General features: G+C 58.7%; 1 protein-coding gene across 2 annotated transcripts; it reads left to right on the top strand.

Annotated features, from left to right (window-relative positions):
• Positions 1-8,758: 8,758 nt before the first annotated feature.
• RNF222 (ring finger protein 222) lies at positions 8,759-13,954 on the top strand. Of its 2 annotated transcripts, XR_010988914.1 has the most exons (3): positions 8,759-8,921; positions 10,700-13,183; positions 13,222-13,954. XR_010988914.1 is itself a non-coding variant. In XM_068151621.1 (2 exons), the coding sequence occupies exon 2, from the start codon at positions 10,731-10,733 to the stop codon at positions 11,382-11,384; it is 654 nt and encodes a 217-aa protein (XP_068007722.1). In that variant the 5' UTR covers positions 8,759-8,921; positions 10,700-10,730; the 3' UTR covers positions 11,385-13,954. The 2 variants fall into 2 exon arrangements, 1 of the variants encoding a protein (XP_068007722.1); XM_068151621.1 differs by having other exon boundaries at positions 10,700-13,954.
• Positions 13,955-14,221: the final 267 nt, after the last annotated feature.

The following is a 14,221-nucleotide window of genomic DNA, read 5'->3' on the forward strand; positions in this document are numbered from 1 at the left end:
TGCCCAGCAAAAGATTTGAGGTGAGGTGAATCAGTATCTGAGCTGGCTCAACCATGATGTTAGAACCTGGCTGGGCTCCAGGGCCAGAAGCAGCTCCTAGGACAGGCAGCCAAAGGGGGATAGAGGCTTTGGGTGAAGGAGAAGCTGGGGTGGGGTAGAAGATGACTCAGGGAACTGGGCACTGATCCATGCTAGGCATCAACAACCAGATCTGCTTGTGGGTCTCGAGCTGTGGGTATTGCCCCTGAGAACCATCAACTCACTGCACCCCAAGAGATTGCTGGGGCTTGAACTGGCCAAGCCTGGCTGCTCCTGGGCCTGGGAAAGGTGGCCTCAGGCCCAGCAGACTTTTTTGACCACTGGAAAAAGCCTGGGGAATGCTCCTCAGGATGAGGCATGTCTGGAGGAAGCTGAGTCGAGAGTAGGACCACAGCTCCTGTCCTTGCAATGCTTGCAGTAGCCTGAGGCTGATTGCTGGGAGGATAAAGTTGGGCATTGACCATTAACCCAACACTACCAAGTCTGCTGCTAAACCATGGCCCTCAGCACCACATCTGAATGTCTTTTAAATCCCTCCAGGGGACTCCACCACTGCCCTGGGCAGCCTGGTCCAGTCTTTGAGAGCCCTTTCAGGGAAGAAGTTTTTACTAATCATAGAATCATGGAATGGGTTGGGTTGGAAGGGACCTGACACATCATGCAGCTCCAGCCCCACTGCCATGGGCAGGGACACCTCCCACCAGCCCAGGCTGCTCCAGGCCTCATCCAGCCTGGCCTTCAACACCTCCAGGGAGGGGGCAGCCACAGCCTCCCTGGGCAGCCTGTGCCAGTGTCTCCCCACCCTCACTGGAAAGAATTTCTTCCTCATCTCCAGTCTCAGTCTCCCTTCTTCCAGCCTCAAACCATTATCCCTTGTCTTGCCACTCCATGCCTTTTGCAGAAATCCCTTCCCAGCCCCCTTCAGGTACTGCAAGGCTGCTCTAAGGTCTCCCTGCAGCCTTCTCTTCTCCAGACTGAACAGACCCAACTCCTTCAGTCTGTCCTCACAGGAGAGGTGCTCCAGCCCTCTGCTCATCCTCCTGGCCCTTCTCTGGACACCTTCCAGCACCTCCACATCCCTCTTGCAATAGGGGCTCCAGAACTGGAGGCAGTACTCCAGGTGGGGTCTCCCCAGAGCTGAGCAGAGGGGGAGAATCACCTCCCTTGCCCTGCTGGCCACACTTCTCCTGATGCAGCCCAGGATCTGTTTGGCTTTGTGGGCTGCAAGTGCACACTGAGAGCTCCTGTTGAGCTTTTTGTCCACCAGCACCCCCAAGTCTCTCTCCTCAGGGCTGCTTTCCAGCCAGTCCCTGCCCAGCCTGCATTTGTGCCTGGGATTGCCTCCACCCAGCTGCAGGACCCTGCCCTTGGTCTTGTTGAACCTCCTGAGGTTGGCTTGTGCCCACCTCTCCAGCCTGTCCAGGTCTCTTGTCTTGTTCTAGGAGCAGCAGAACAGGACACAATGCTGTCCAAACTAAACCTCCCCTGGTGCAATTTGAGGCCCTTTCTTCTCATCCTATCCCTTGTTCCTTGGGAGAAGAGATCAACCCCCACCTGGCTCCAGCCTTCTTTCCATTGTTCACCCTGTCCCTGGTCCCAGGAAGCCTCTGCTGAGTCTCCGGGCTGGCAGAACCCCCAGAGCGAGCCCCGGGTGAGCACAGGCATGGGGCAGCTGCCCGTCCCGGCTGCCACCGCTGAATGGATGCCTTCTTCTCCGCGGCGCATCTGCCTGCCGGCTTCAAAGCCGCTTTGTTTTTCTGCTGCTCCCTCGGTGCCGCGGATTAGCATCCTGACAGCTCCCCCCACTGCCCAGCAGCAGCGCGGAGGGGCCGCGGTGGGATGGGAGATGGGACCAGAGCAGGGGAGAGGTTGCTGGGGAGACAGGGAGGCATGTGGGGAGGCAACCTTGAGTCAGAGGAGGGGGACCCGGCTGGCCCTTGCCGTGAAAAAAACCCAGGGGGGGTTTGTTCAGCCCTGGTCTTCCTTGACTTGCCCTAGGAGACCCTGCTTTGGCAGGAGGCTTGGACTCAGTGATCTGCAGAGATGCCTTCCAACCCCTACCATTCTGTGATTCTGTGATTGCTCATCACCTCAGATGCCTCTGCCTGCAGCCTCCCCCGAGGCATCTCCTGCAGTGAGCTGACACCCTGCTCGGTGGAGGGCATCTTTGGGGTGAAATAAGTGCAGGAGATGCCCCTGCAGACAGATTGTTATTAGAATAACCTTTATTAGAATAAACCAAACCAGGTTGGAAGAGACCTTCAAGATCATCGTGTCCAACCCATCAACCAATCCAACCCACCCAAACAGCTAACCCATGGCACCAAGCACCCCATCAAGTCTCCTCCTGAACACCTCCAGGGATGGTGACTCCACCACCTCCCCAGGCAGCCCATTCCAATGGGCAATCACTCTCTCTGTATAGAACTTCTTCCTAACATCCAACCTGAACCTCCCCTGGCACAGCCTGAGACTGTGTCCTCTTGTTCTGGTACTGGGTGCCTGGGAGAAGAGACCATCATCAGCCTGTCTACAACCTCCCTTCAGGTAGCTGTAGAGAGTGATAAGGTCACCCCTGAGTCTCCTCTTCTCCAGGCTGAGCAACCCCAGCTCCCTCAGCCTCTCCTCACAGGTTTGTGTTCCAAACCCCTCACCAACTTTGTTGCTCTTCCCTAGACTCGTTCCAGCAGCTCAACCTCCTTCCTAAACTGAGGAGCCCAGAACTGGACACAGGACTCAAGGTGTGGCCTAACCAGTGCTGAGCACAGGGGCAGAATGACCTCCCTGCTCCTGCTGGCCATGCTGTTCCTGATGCAGGCCAGGATGCCATTGGCCCTCTTGGCTGCCTGGGCACACTGCAGGCTCATGTTCAGCCTACCATCGACCAGCACCCCCAGGTCCCTCTCTGCCTGGCTGCTCTCAGCCACTCTGACCCCAGCCTGTAGCACTGCCTGGGGTTGTTGTGGCCAATGTGCAGAACCTGGCACTTGGATGTGTTCAATCTCCTGCCCTTGGACTCTGCCCATCTGTCCAGCCTGTCCAGGTCCCTCTGCAGAGCCTCTCTACCCTCCAGCAGATCAACTCTTGCCCCCAGCTTGGTGTTCTCCCAGGCATGGGAAAATCCTCCACACCGTGGGGCTGTGCAGCACTGCAAGGACTGAATGGGGCAAAGCCCCAATATTTGGTGCCAGAACAGAGCTCCAAGGGCTCATGCCAAGCTCAGGGTTATTCCTAGGAGGATTTGTTACCAGAGAGGGACAAGCAGGTCAGAGCTGTGATGCTCAGGTAGTGTAGAATCATAGAAACACAGAATTGTTTGGGCAGGAAAAGCCTTCTTAGTTCAGCCAGTCCAACCATTGACTCGGCACCATCCTGGCCACCAAACCATGGCCCCAAGTGCCATGGCCACACATTTCTTGAACACCTCCAGGGATGGGGACTCCACCACCTCCCTGGGCAGCCTGTTCCAATCCCTGACCACTCTTGCAGCAAAGAGATTTGTCCCAATCTCCAACCTGACCCTCCCCTGGCACAATTTCGGGACATTTCCTCTCCTATCACCCGAGACCAGAGAGAAGAGCCCAAACCCACCTCACTGCAGCCTCCTCTCGGGGAGCTGTGGAGAGCAATGAGGTCTCCCCTCAGCCTCCTTTTCTCCATACTAAACCCCCCCAGCTCCCTCAGCTGCTCCTCCCCAGCCCTGTTTCCCAGACCCTTCCCCAGCATCACTGCTTTGCGGAGTTAGCTCTGGGAAGTTCCTCTCCCCAGGTCCTTTCACAAAGGAGGAGCAGGTCCCTTACACAGCCCCCAGCGTCTGGCAGGGAAAGAGAGATCAGAGAAGCGTTTGGGGACTACCCTGCCCCTTGTTCCTCGGTGTTTGGTAAGCATTGAGCCCATCGAATGTCTGAACCCATGTTTCTGCTCGGCAGGAGGATGGGCATCCCCTTACGCCCTGATGGGGGAGAGACAACATCCCAAGTCGGGGGCGGGGATGGACAGCCCCAAACCTTGGAACCCCTCCAGACCTCAGGGACCGCTCTCAGCGCCCCGGACTGTTTTTCATTCTTCGGGTAGACAAAGCAGGTCTGAGAGCACCACCTCCTGGGCACGGCAAAAAGCGCCCAGGAGAGAGCTGAAGGAAGTGCTGCCGGAGCCTGCTCCGGGCTGCCGGGGCCGAGCTGGCATCCCCACGGCTGGGCTCACCCTGCCAGATGCCTGATGGGCAGGATGGAGACGCCCAGAAGGAAAAGACACTGATTTTCCCACTCTGAATTCAAGCAAAGCAAGCATGGGAAAAGATGGGTGAGCCTGGAGGAACCCCAAGAACCTTTAAGGAGCTTGGACAGCCCTAGGCTCATGTCTTACAGAATCATGGCCAAGCTGTCAGCCCCTGGCTTGGACAGCAGCAACTCTGAGCTGGGTTAGGAACTGGCTGGAGGCTGAGCCCAGAGAGTGGTGGTGAATGGTGCCACAGCCAGCTGGCAGCCAGGCACCAGTGGTGTGCCCCAGGGGTCAGTGCTGGGCCCCATCCTGTTCAATATCTTTACTGATGATCTGGATGAGGGCATTGAGTCTATCAGCAGTAAATTTGCAGATGTCACCAAGCTGGGGGCAGGAGTTGATCTGTCAGATGGTAGGAGAGCTCTGCAGAGACCTTGCCAGGCTGGAGAGATGGGCAGAGTCCAACAGGATGGCATTCAACAAGTCCAAGTGCCAGGGGCTGCACTTTGGCCACAACAACCCCAGGCAGTGCTACAGGCTGGGGTCAGAGTGGCTGAGAGCTGCCAGGCAGAGAGGGACCTGGGGGTAGTGGTAGATAGAAACTCCTCTGAAGCCTCAGATGTGCAGGGTGAACATCAGGAAGTTCAACAAGGCCAAATGCAAGGTCCTGCACAGGGGCAGGGCAATCCAAAGCACAAACCCAGGCTGGGGGATGAAGGGCTGGAGAGCAGCCCTGAGGAGAAGGACTTGGAGGTGCTGGGGGGTGCAAAGCTGGAGGTGAGCTGGCACTGAGTGCTGCCAGCCCAGCCCCAGCCTGCCCTGGGCTGATCCCCAGCAGTGTGGGCAGCAGGGGCAGGGAGGGGATTCTGCCCCTCTGCTGTGCTCTGCTCAGACCTCCCCTGCAGTGCTGGGGCAGCTCTGGAGCCCTCAGCACAGCACAGCCAGGGAGCTGGTGGAGTAGGGCCAGAGGAGGCCACAGCAGTGCTGGCAGGGCTGGAAGCCCTCTGCTGTGAGGCCAGGCTGAGAGAGTTGGCCTTGGGCAGCCTGGAGAGGAGAAGGCTCCAGGGAGACCTTCTGGTGGCCTTGCAGTGCTTCAAGGGCTGAGCAGAAAGCTGGGGACAGAGTTTTGAGCAGGGCCTGTGGTGACAGGACAAGGGGGGATGGTTTGGAACTCAAAGAGGGAGATTGAGACTGGAGAGAAGGAAGAAATGTTTGCCCCTGAGGGTGGTGAGAGCCTGTCCCAGGCTGCCCAGAGAGCTGGGAGCTGCCCCATGGCTGGCACCATTGCAGGTCAGGTTGGTTGTGGCTGTGAGCAGCCTGCTCTGGTTGCAGATGTCCTTGCTGACTGCAGGGGGTTGGACTGGATGACTTTTGAAGGTCTCTTCCCACTCAAACCAGTCTGTGAGTCTATGATGATAGCATTTTCCCTCCTCCCCACCTGGCTCTGTGAGTGAAAAGTTCAGGTGATGCTGTAGAAGACAAGAGGTGCCTCTTGTGCTTGTAAAAGGCTGCAAAGCTCTGCCCAAACAGTGCCTGGCTGTGGGGAAAGGACCCTGGCCACCCTGACCCTGCCATGAGGGCTGTGTCCTCCTCTGGTCAGAAATGTTCCTTGTTCACTGGAAGGAACCAGCCTCAGAGCAGAGAAGGTCTCAGCTGTGACCTCTGGAGAGGAGCTGAGCCTGGTGCCACCTTCTTGCTTGGATAGAAGGATCCTGGAGCCTTTGGCCCTGCCTTGGGTTCAAGAGGACTCAAATACTGGCCTGGAGCTGCACTTCTTACAGCCCAAGAAAAGTCCTCACAGGCAGCGCCTGGGGACTCCCTTTGCCCCTGAACTTGATTCCGTGTCCCTCAGGCAGCAGCAGACTACATCCTGTCCCTCAGGAAAGCTTCTGCCACAAGTGAAAGTGGAGCAAAAGCAGGAGAAAAAAGCCATGCCCGGGAAAGAACCAAAGTGCTGCGTGAGCTGGGGCTGTGAGGCAGCCCGGGCCCTGGGGCCGTGGTGCGGTCAGAGCAGGGAGGGCAGGCAGAGCCCTCGGGGCAGAGCTGTCAGCTCATCGCTCCCGGCCCTGCAGAGCCTTCAGAGCAGGGGCAACAGGAATTTCCACCCCCCCGGCAGCCAGCAGGGAGCAAAGTAGAGCTGGGGAGATGCTCAGCTGCCCCACATCTGCTCTCACTAGCCCAGCTGACTTGCTCAGTGATGGAGAACCCAACGGGTGCAAGCCGCCCTGACACCTCCAGCAGCTTCAAGGAGGGGTCAGGGGATGGGGACATCTACCCCAGGGTGACTCTGCAACCTGGCACAGTCTGGCTGGAGAGGTTTCAGCTGCGGTTTGTGATCCTCTCTGGAAAACTGGGGTAAGGAGTGGAGCAGCTTGGCCTTAAGCAGAGGCGTGGAAGGTGTTGACACACTCCGGATCTCCTTCCAGCGAGGGACAAAGGGCCTCATGGCTCATGAGGACCCCTGGGGCACAACCCTCCTACCCCAGGTGCTCTCTGCAGAGGGCAGATACGTTTTGGCAGCTGCCCCAGCACATGGGTTGTCCCAGTGGGGCTGCACCCACCCTTCTCCTTCCAGAAACCAGCCCCATGTTGTAACCACGGTGCCCACGAGTGACTGATACTGCTGCCCACGCCTGCCGCCCTGCCACAGCACCCAGCCACGTGAAGCCACCCCTCCTGCCCACACAGGGACCCACCTCACTGGGGTTTGGGTGCCAGGGGTGCATCTCCTCTTCAGCCTGCCACACAGACCCTGCAGAACCCAGGGCACCTTCCTGAAGGTGGAGGAGCACAGGGCTGGGAATGCTTCTGCAGAACACCTCTCTGCCCCAAGACAAGGCACCCATTGCTGTCCAAGCTTCTCTTGAAGGGTCACTGTGATGGAGCCCCCAGGTCCTTCAGGGCATTCAGGCCCCTGGATGGTGCAGATCAAAGTCCCATGGGTGCACAGAACCAGGGAAGATGTGCAGGCAGGCAGGCAACCTGAGGACACCACATCTTCTCTTGGGACCTCCTCTGGATGTGGCAAGCAGCATCTAGATCCCCAAGACTGAGCGTGGGCTGGCAGGTTTGTGGCCACTGCCTGGGGGGAAAGGTGGCAGAGGTGGCTGGGAAGAGTTGAGATGGAGGCAGGAGTCATCCACCCTGCAGTGGTTTGCAGACAAGATGCTTCTCACCTTCTTGTCTGGAGGTCAGGGGAAGGAGGGGCAGCATACTGGGGTGTGGATAAGGCCACAAGGAACCTTCACTGTCTGGGGTTAAAGCCAGCATGTGGCCAAACAGTGACTCATGAGCCACCTGCAGCTGCTTAGATGGCCAAGCATGGGGCTCCTACCTGCCATGAGCTGCTGGCTCCTGCTGCTGCCTGGATCATGGTGCCCAGAGATGCTGGAAGCCCCAGCAGGGCAGGTGCAAGGCAGTGGAGGCCCACATGCCTGCTCAAGTGAATTCATGGGGCCATGAACTGCCTCACTGGGGCTCTGGGGAATGTCTGATGATGTGGGTTGGGCAGTGCAGGGCTGGGAGGATGAGTGGTTAGGGGAGGGGGGGTGGGGAAGATATGGCCAGGCTGTGAGTTGGGGATTGGTGGTGGCTGGAGGGGAGAAGTGTTTGCCAGGAGCCCAGCTCCAGTGCAGGATCACTGAAACACAGATTAGCAGGGGTTGGAAGGGAGCTCTGGAGCTCAGCCAGTCCAAGCCCCTGCTCCAGCAGGGCACCCACAGCAGCTTGCCCAGCAGCACAGTGCCCAGCTGGGGGTAGAATCTCTCCAGAGAAGGAGACTCCACAGCCTCTCTGGGCAGCCTGCTCCAGGCCTCCAGCACCCCCACAACAAAGAACTTTCTCCTCCTCTTCAGATGGAGCCTCCTGGCTTCCAGTCTGTGCCCACTGCCCCTTGTGCTGTCCCTGGGCACCACTCAGCAGAGTCTGGCCCCAGCCTCTTGCCCCCCACAGCTCCTTTAGCTCTTGCTGAGCATTGCTCAGCTCCCCTCTGGGGCTGCTCTTCTGCAGGCTCTCAGCCCCAGGGCTCTCAGCCTTTGCTCCTCCCAGAGCTGCTCCAGGCCCCTCAGCAGCTTTGTAGCCTTCACTGGAGTCTCCCCAGTAGTTCCCTGTCTCTACCGAACTGGGGAGCCCAGAACTGCAGGTGTGGCTTCACTAGGGCAGAGTAGAGCAGGAAGAACCTCCCTTGTCTGCTGGCCACACTCTTCTTCATGCACCCCAGGAGAGCACTGGCCTCGTGGACACATTATTGGCTCACCCTGCAGAGGTATCTGGGGTCTCAGCATCCCCTTTAGTCCTGTCTCACTGGGAACTGATCCCAGGGCTGAGCCCAGCTGCAGCTTCCCATTACAGGAGGGAAACCAGGCAGGACCGTGCCTCCTGTCCCTGCCCTCCAACGCCTGACGCTGGCTCCCGGCCCACGCCTTGGCCAACCAGGTGAGGATCAGCCCTTTAAAACCCAAACGGGTTCCTCCGCATTCACTCCCCGGGAGCTGTCCCTGTGTCTGCTCCAGCAGTTGTGCAAGGTCCCCGCGGCCGGCCCCTGGCTCTTATATAGGATACAGCTGCGCTGGTGCTGCGCTCAGCCCTGAGCTCAGCCCTGCGTCCGCCGCGGACAGCGCTGGAGTGCATGGGGGGGCTCCTGCCCTGGGGCTCGGCAGCAGGTAAAGGGGGGCTTGGGGGCACGGAGAAGCAAGGGTCTCCTTCTGCAGAGCATTGGGGGAGCATCATGTCACAGAATGACAGAATCCCGGGAGGGGAAGGGTTGGGAGGGATCTCTGGAGATCATCCAGCCCCACCCCCCTGCCAGAGCAGGTTCCCTTACCCCACCGAAACCAGAGCGGGAGCCTGGATCTCCCTTCTCTTGCACGAGAAGGGTTTGGCTCCTTGTGGTCTTGTGGCTACCCCAGTGGCTCCCATATGAGAAAGCAGCCAAGGAGGGTGTGGCAAAACCTTCAGTGAAGTGGCTGTGAGGAGTTCCATGGGCACAGGCATGCATGAGAAAAGGGGTGCAGGTTGGGCTGGCTCCGGAAAGGCTGCAAGGTCTGGAGACGGCTGCGGGGTTTATGAAGCCCCAGCTCCTGAGCTAGTCTGAGAGAAGGGAGCTGAGCAACCCTTCGCCCTTCGCCCTTGCCACCACATGAATGCTCCTTGCCCTGGGAGGTGCCCTGGAGAGCCTCAGTCCCAGCCCAGATGCAGGTCTGGGGGTGCCAGCAGCCCCGTCCTCCCCAGGTCAGGGTGGGGGATGGTGAGCTGGTGAGGCTCTGCCCTGCTGTCTCTGACTCACTGGAGATGCTGGTCTCAGGCTCACTGTGAGGAGCACATCGTGGAGATGGCTGTGGCCTGGCCCCCAGTCTGGGCACATCCTCCAGCAGCTGGGAAAGAGCCTAACATGAGTGCTCAGTACCCAGGTTGGGTATGGCACCTGCCTCTCCATCCCTGTGGTGGCTTCTATCTGCCCCACTGATGTGGCCTCCACCTGCTCCTCCTAACCCCTCTGTGTCCTCTGAGGTGGAAGCATCTCTCCTTCCCTGGTAGGTTTCTTTGTGGGGTGGAAGTTCTCACTCTCCATGCACCTGGAGCTGGCAGCAGAGCACAGAGGCGCTCATGGCACAAGCTGGATGTGCTTTATCTGTACCAGGCATGAAGCAGCTGCACACAGCTCCATGCAGGGGCTCATGCCTTTTCCATGCCATTTTGGAAACAGGGATTATTGTCCCTGGTGGCTCTGGAGCTGAGGTCCTCCCATCATTTCTCTTTTGCCTTAAGTGCCACACTGAGAAGCTTGTTGCTTCTAAAAATGCCTTGCCTTGTTGGGACCATGTCCAGCAGCCACCCACTGCACCTCTTTGGGGTGAGAGGGCAAAGGCAAGAGCAGGGAGGAGGAGGTGGAACATGTATGTTCAGTTTTGGGCTCCTCACTCCAAGGAGGACATTGAGTTGCTGGAGCAGGTCCAGAGAAGGGCAATGAAACTGGGGAAGGGCCTGGACAACAGGGCTGGGGAGGAGCAACTTATGGACCTGGGGGTGTTCAGTGTGGAGTGGAGGAAGCTGAGGGGAGACCTCATTGCTCTCTGCAGCTCCCTGAGAGGAGGCTGCAGGGAGGTGGGGGTTGGGCTCTGCTCCCTAGTCTCAGGTGATAGAAGGAGGGGAAATGGCCTGAAATTGTGCCAGGGGAGGCTGAGGTTGGAGAGGAGGAAAAAAGTCTTTGCTGCAGGAGCGGTCAGGGATCGGCAGAGGCTGCCCAGGGAGGTGGTGGAGTCCCCAGCCCTGGAGGGGTTCCAGCAAGGTGTGGCCATGGCACCTGGGGAGCTGGCTTAGTGGTCATGGTGGGGTTGGGTTGATGTTGGACTGGATGAGCTTAGAAGCTTTTTCCAACCCAAACAATTTCATGATGCTAATCATTGGAACCTTGTTAAGCCATCACACCTTCTTCTTGCAGCTGGAGGCCACCTGAGGCTGTCAGAGCAGGGATGTCTGAGAGCTCCTCCAGCAAGGATGGGTCCCCGGCCGAGTGCCCTGTGTGCTACGAGAAGTTTCAGCCCCTGGAGGCCATGCACCGCAGGCTGAGCTGTGGCCATGTCTTCTGCCATGACTGCCTGGTGAAGTGCCTCCTCTCCACCAAGCTTGATGGCCAGGTTCAGAGCAGCATCATCTGCCCTGTCTGCCGCTATGTGACCTTCCTCAGCAAGAGGAAGGCTCTGTGGCCGCCGAAGGCAGGCACCGGCCCCCAGACACTGGAGATGCCTCTCTCGCCTTCCTCCTTGTCCCACCTGACCAAAACCGAGGCCAGCAACACCTTGGTGGTGCCCAGCCATTTTGTGATGCCAGTCCAGAGCTTGGACCGGTGCTGCAGCTCTGTGGACTCGCAGAAGGTGCCAGGAGAGCTGGTGAGGGAGGCTCACATCTTCGTCATCAGCGACCACGGCATGCCGCTGGTGGACGTGGACTGCGGCTCCCTGGGGAGGAGAAGCAGAGCAGAAACGCAGAGCTCAGTGTCCTCCAGCTCGGCCCTGGGGGTGAAGTGCTGCCAGTCCCCCATTGCCCTCGCTGTCCTCTTCATCCTGACCGTGTCCATGCTGGCAGCTGTGCTCCCCTGGCTGTTGCTGGTGAGGAAGGACTCGTAGCAGGATGGGATCGGCTGGCGCGCCAGCGGGGTGTCGCCGATGCTGGATCCTCTCCGGAAAGGCCTCTGGAGAAAGCTCAGAAGCAGCTTCGAGTGAAGCTCTCTCATCTGGCCACGGACTTTCAGCCCTTCCTGCAGCTCTGGAGGAGCTCACGGCGCCACTGCTGGCGTTTGCTGCCTCTTTTGGTCAGACCCTGCTAGTGGCTTCCTCCAGCGGCTTAGCAGAGAGGGTGGCTGCTCCTCCAGCGCTCTGTGACAGCATATGCAGGAGTGAAGGAGCCAGGCTGGTGCCTCCCCTCCATTCCAGCTGCTGGGGGACTGTGACCGTGGCAGCCAGGTGCCCAGAGCCCAGGGACAGGCAAGGATCAGGGCTGCCAAGGCTGTGGGGCTTCTGGATGTCTCCAGGCTCCCCAGGTTGGGAGTGTGATGCAGCCACCCTTGGAGCAGGATCTCGTGGCTTTCCATCCCAAAGATGTGAAGATAAATCAGAGCCTCTAGCTACCAGGCAACAGGGACAGTGAGGATAGGGAGAGCCCTCCTGGCCCCTGTGAGCAAACATTCCCCTCCACCAGCCAACCCTGAGCAGCCATGTGTGGGAAGGGATGCCAGCTCATGCCCCAGGCAGTCCCAGCCTTGTCCTCCTTCATCTCTTTTCCTGAGCTCCCCAGGATTGTAGCCATCCTCCTGGGGTCATAGCTATCCCTCCTGCCCTGAGGATCTGGGGACAGGCAGCAGGATGTGGGGCAGAGAGCTAACCCAAAGGTCTCACCTGGATAAGGGGGCAGATCTGGGATCCCACCCTGCTCTCCTTGCTAGAGCCCTGTGCCTTGGCAGGGTGATGCTTCCTCATGCCTATATCCACTCCTGAAGGTGAACACCTCATTTGCACCAGTGCCAAACAGGTCAGGCACGGCTCAGCCCTGCCTCCCTCCCAGCTTTGCCCTCTCTGGGACTGGTTCCACCCAAGGAACTCTCAGCTCCTCATGGTTTGGGAGTGGAGTAGGCATCTGAGATGTACAGCTGAGATCTGGGACCCTCCATTCCTGTTCCCAGGGAAGTGGGGGGTGCTGGTCACCCCCATGCCAGAGCTGCCTGCTGGTGCTTCACATCATTCCCCAGCTGTACCCCTCCCAGCACAGCTCTGCACTCCCATTGTCACCTTTGTCCTCCTGACACGGTCCTTGGCCCCAGCCTCAGCGCTCAGGAATGTGCCCTGAGGGCCAGAGCACTTTCATGGCTGCCCCAAGGTGTCTGGGAGCAGGGGCAGGAGGTCACTCACCATCCCCCTGGGGAGCTGACAATGGGATGGAGATTTCTCATGATCCCAAAGGGATCTTCCCACCTGTGCCTGAGCATCAGGTGGGACAAACACAGCCTGCAGTGCCCCCGAGGCAGCTCTGGGATCAGCCAGAACATCTCAGGGGAAGAAGTAAGAACCACTTGGTGCTGGAAAGGGCTGAGCTGTCTGGGGCAGAGGAGCTGGTGGCATTCCACCCCTTCCTCTGGACCCACAACCAGAGCATGGTGACCTGGCTGGGGCTGCCAGCTGCCTGGCTCCTCCTCGTGATGTTGTTGCTGTTCTCTCCCTGCTGCTGCCTCAGTTTCCCCACCCACACTTGGGGTGCAACCAGCACTGACCTCTCTGTGAAGCACTGGGAGATGGCCTGGGGGAAGTGCCTGAGCCACCACCCTGGAATGGAAATCCAAGTTCATAAGAAGTGATTAGCTTCTAATGATGCTTCCACACCTCTTCACTGAATAATAAACCTTGTGATTAATCTGGCTGGAGAGCTGCTGCAGGTTCCAGGGAAGCAGCCCCTTGGCAGGTGGGGCTGCAGGACCCCACTTGCAGCTGCTGCTGCTGCTGGAGACATGTGGGCAAGGCAAAGGGCAGAGGTAAGAGCTTCAGTGGCAGCACTGGGGTGAGATGGGATGCCTGGTGGTGTGCTGGGCCAGAGGAGAGGGGACCAGGGCTGGGGGTGATATCAGCAAGGGCAGTCAGTGCTGTGGCCCTGGAGGCCTGGGGTGGGGGTCAAGGAGCCCTTTGGAGGTGAGGAGGATGTTTGCCACAGGATGGCACTGCCTGGCCAGGGACAGGAGCAGAGTCACAACATCACAGAGTCCTTTACACTGGAAGAAGTCCATAAGAGCATCCAGTCCAACCCTTAGCCCAGCACTGCCAGGTCTCCACCAACCCATGGCCCTCAGCACCACATCTCCAGGGCTTTGAAACCCCTCCAGGGATGGGGACCCCACCACTGCCCTGGGCAGCCTGGGCCAGGCCTTGACAACCCTTTCTGGGAGGAAATTGTTCCTCACCTCCAAGCTATAGCTCCCCTGGCACAGCCTTTGGCCCACAGTCATGTCTTGATGTTCAGGGCCAGCTGATCAGCCACCATTCCCTCACCAAAGCCTTCTCATCTCCAGGCAGCAGGGGCCATGCTCAGGGCTCTCAGAGACCTGGGTGTCAGTTGGTTTAGGTTGCAGTCTGCCTGCATCTGGGAAGGACACTCCCAGCCCTTTGCTGAGCAGATGGGAAAGCTCTCATCATCCTCTCTGCTTGTTATTAAAGCTGCTGGCCAGAGCCAGACCTTCCTGAGCCCTTTTCTGCTGATGGTCCCCAGGGACACCTTTGGATCTCCAGCAAACCAGAGCCTCCAGATGCCATGGTTTGTCTTCCCACCAGTCATGAGTCCATTAGAGGACACTGGGGCCATTTCCAGCTCAGTCCTGAGTAACTCAGTGCTTGGATTCTCATGGTGACCTAATGCCCAGGATAAGTCCTGCCTGCAGCTCCAGGACCTCCATTGGGTGGTTGTGTTCTCTGCAGACATCCAC

The sequence above is a fragment of the Melanerpes formicivorus genome, unplaced genomic scaffold (assembly GCF_026170545.1).
Source record: "Melanerpes formicivorus ecotype bairdi unplaced genomic scaffold, bMelFor1.0.p_v2 SCAF_21, whole genome shotgun sequence".
Classification (NCBI taxonomy): Eukaryota; Metazoa; Chordata; class Aves; order Piciformes; family Picidae; genus Melanerpes; species Melanerpes formicivorus.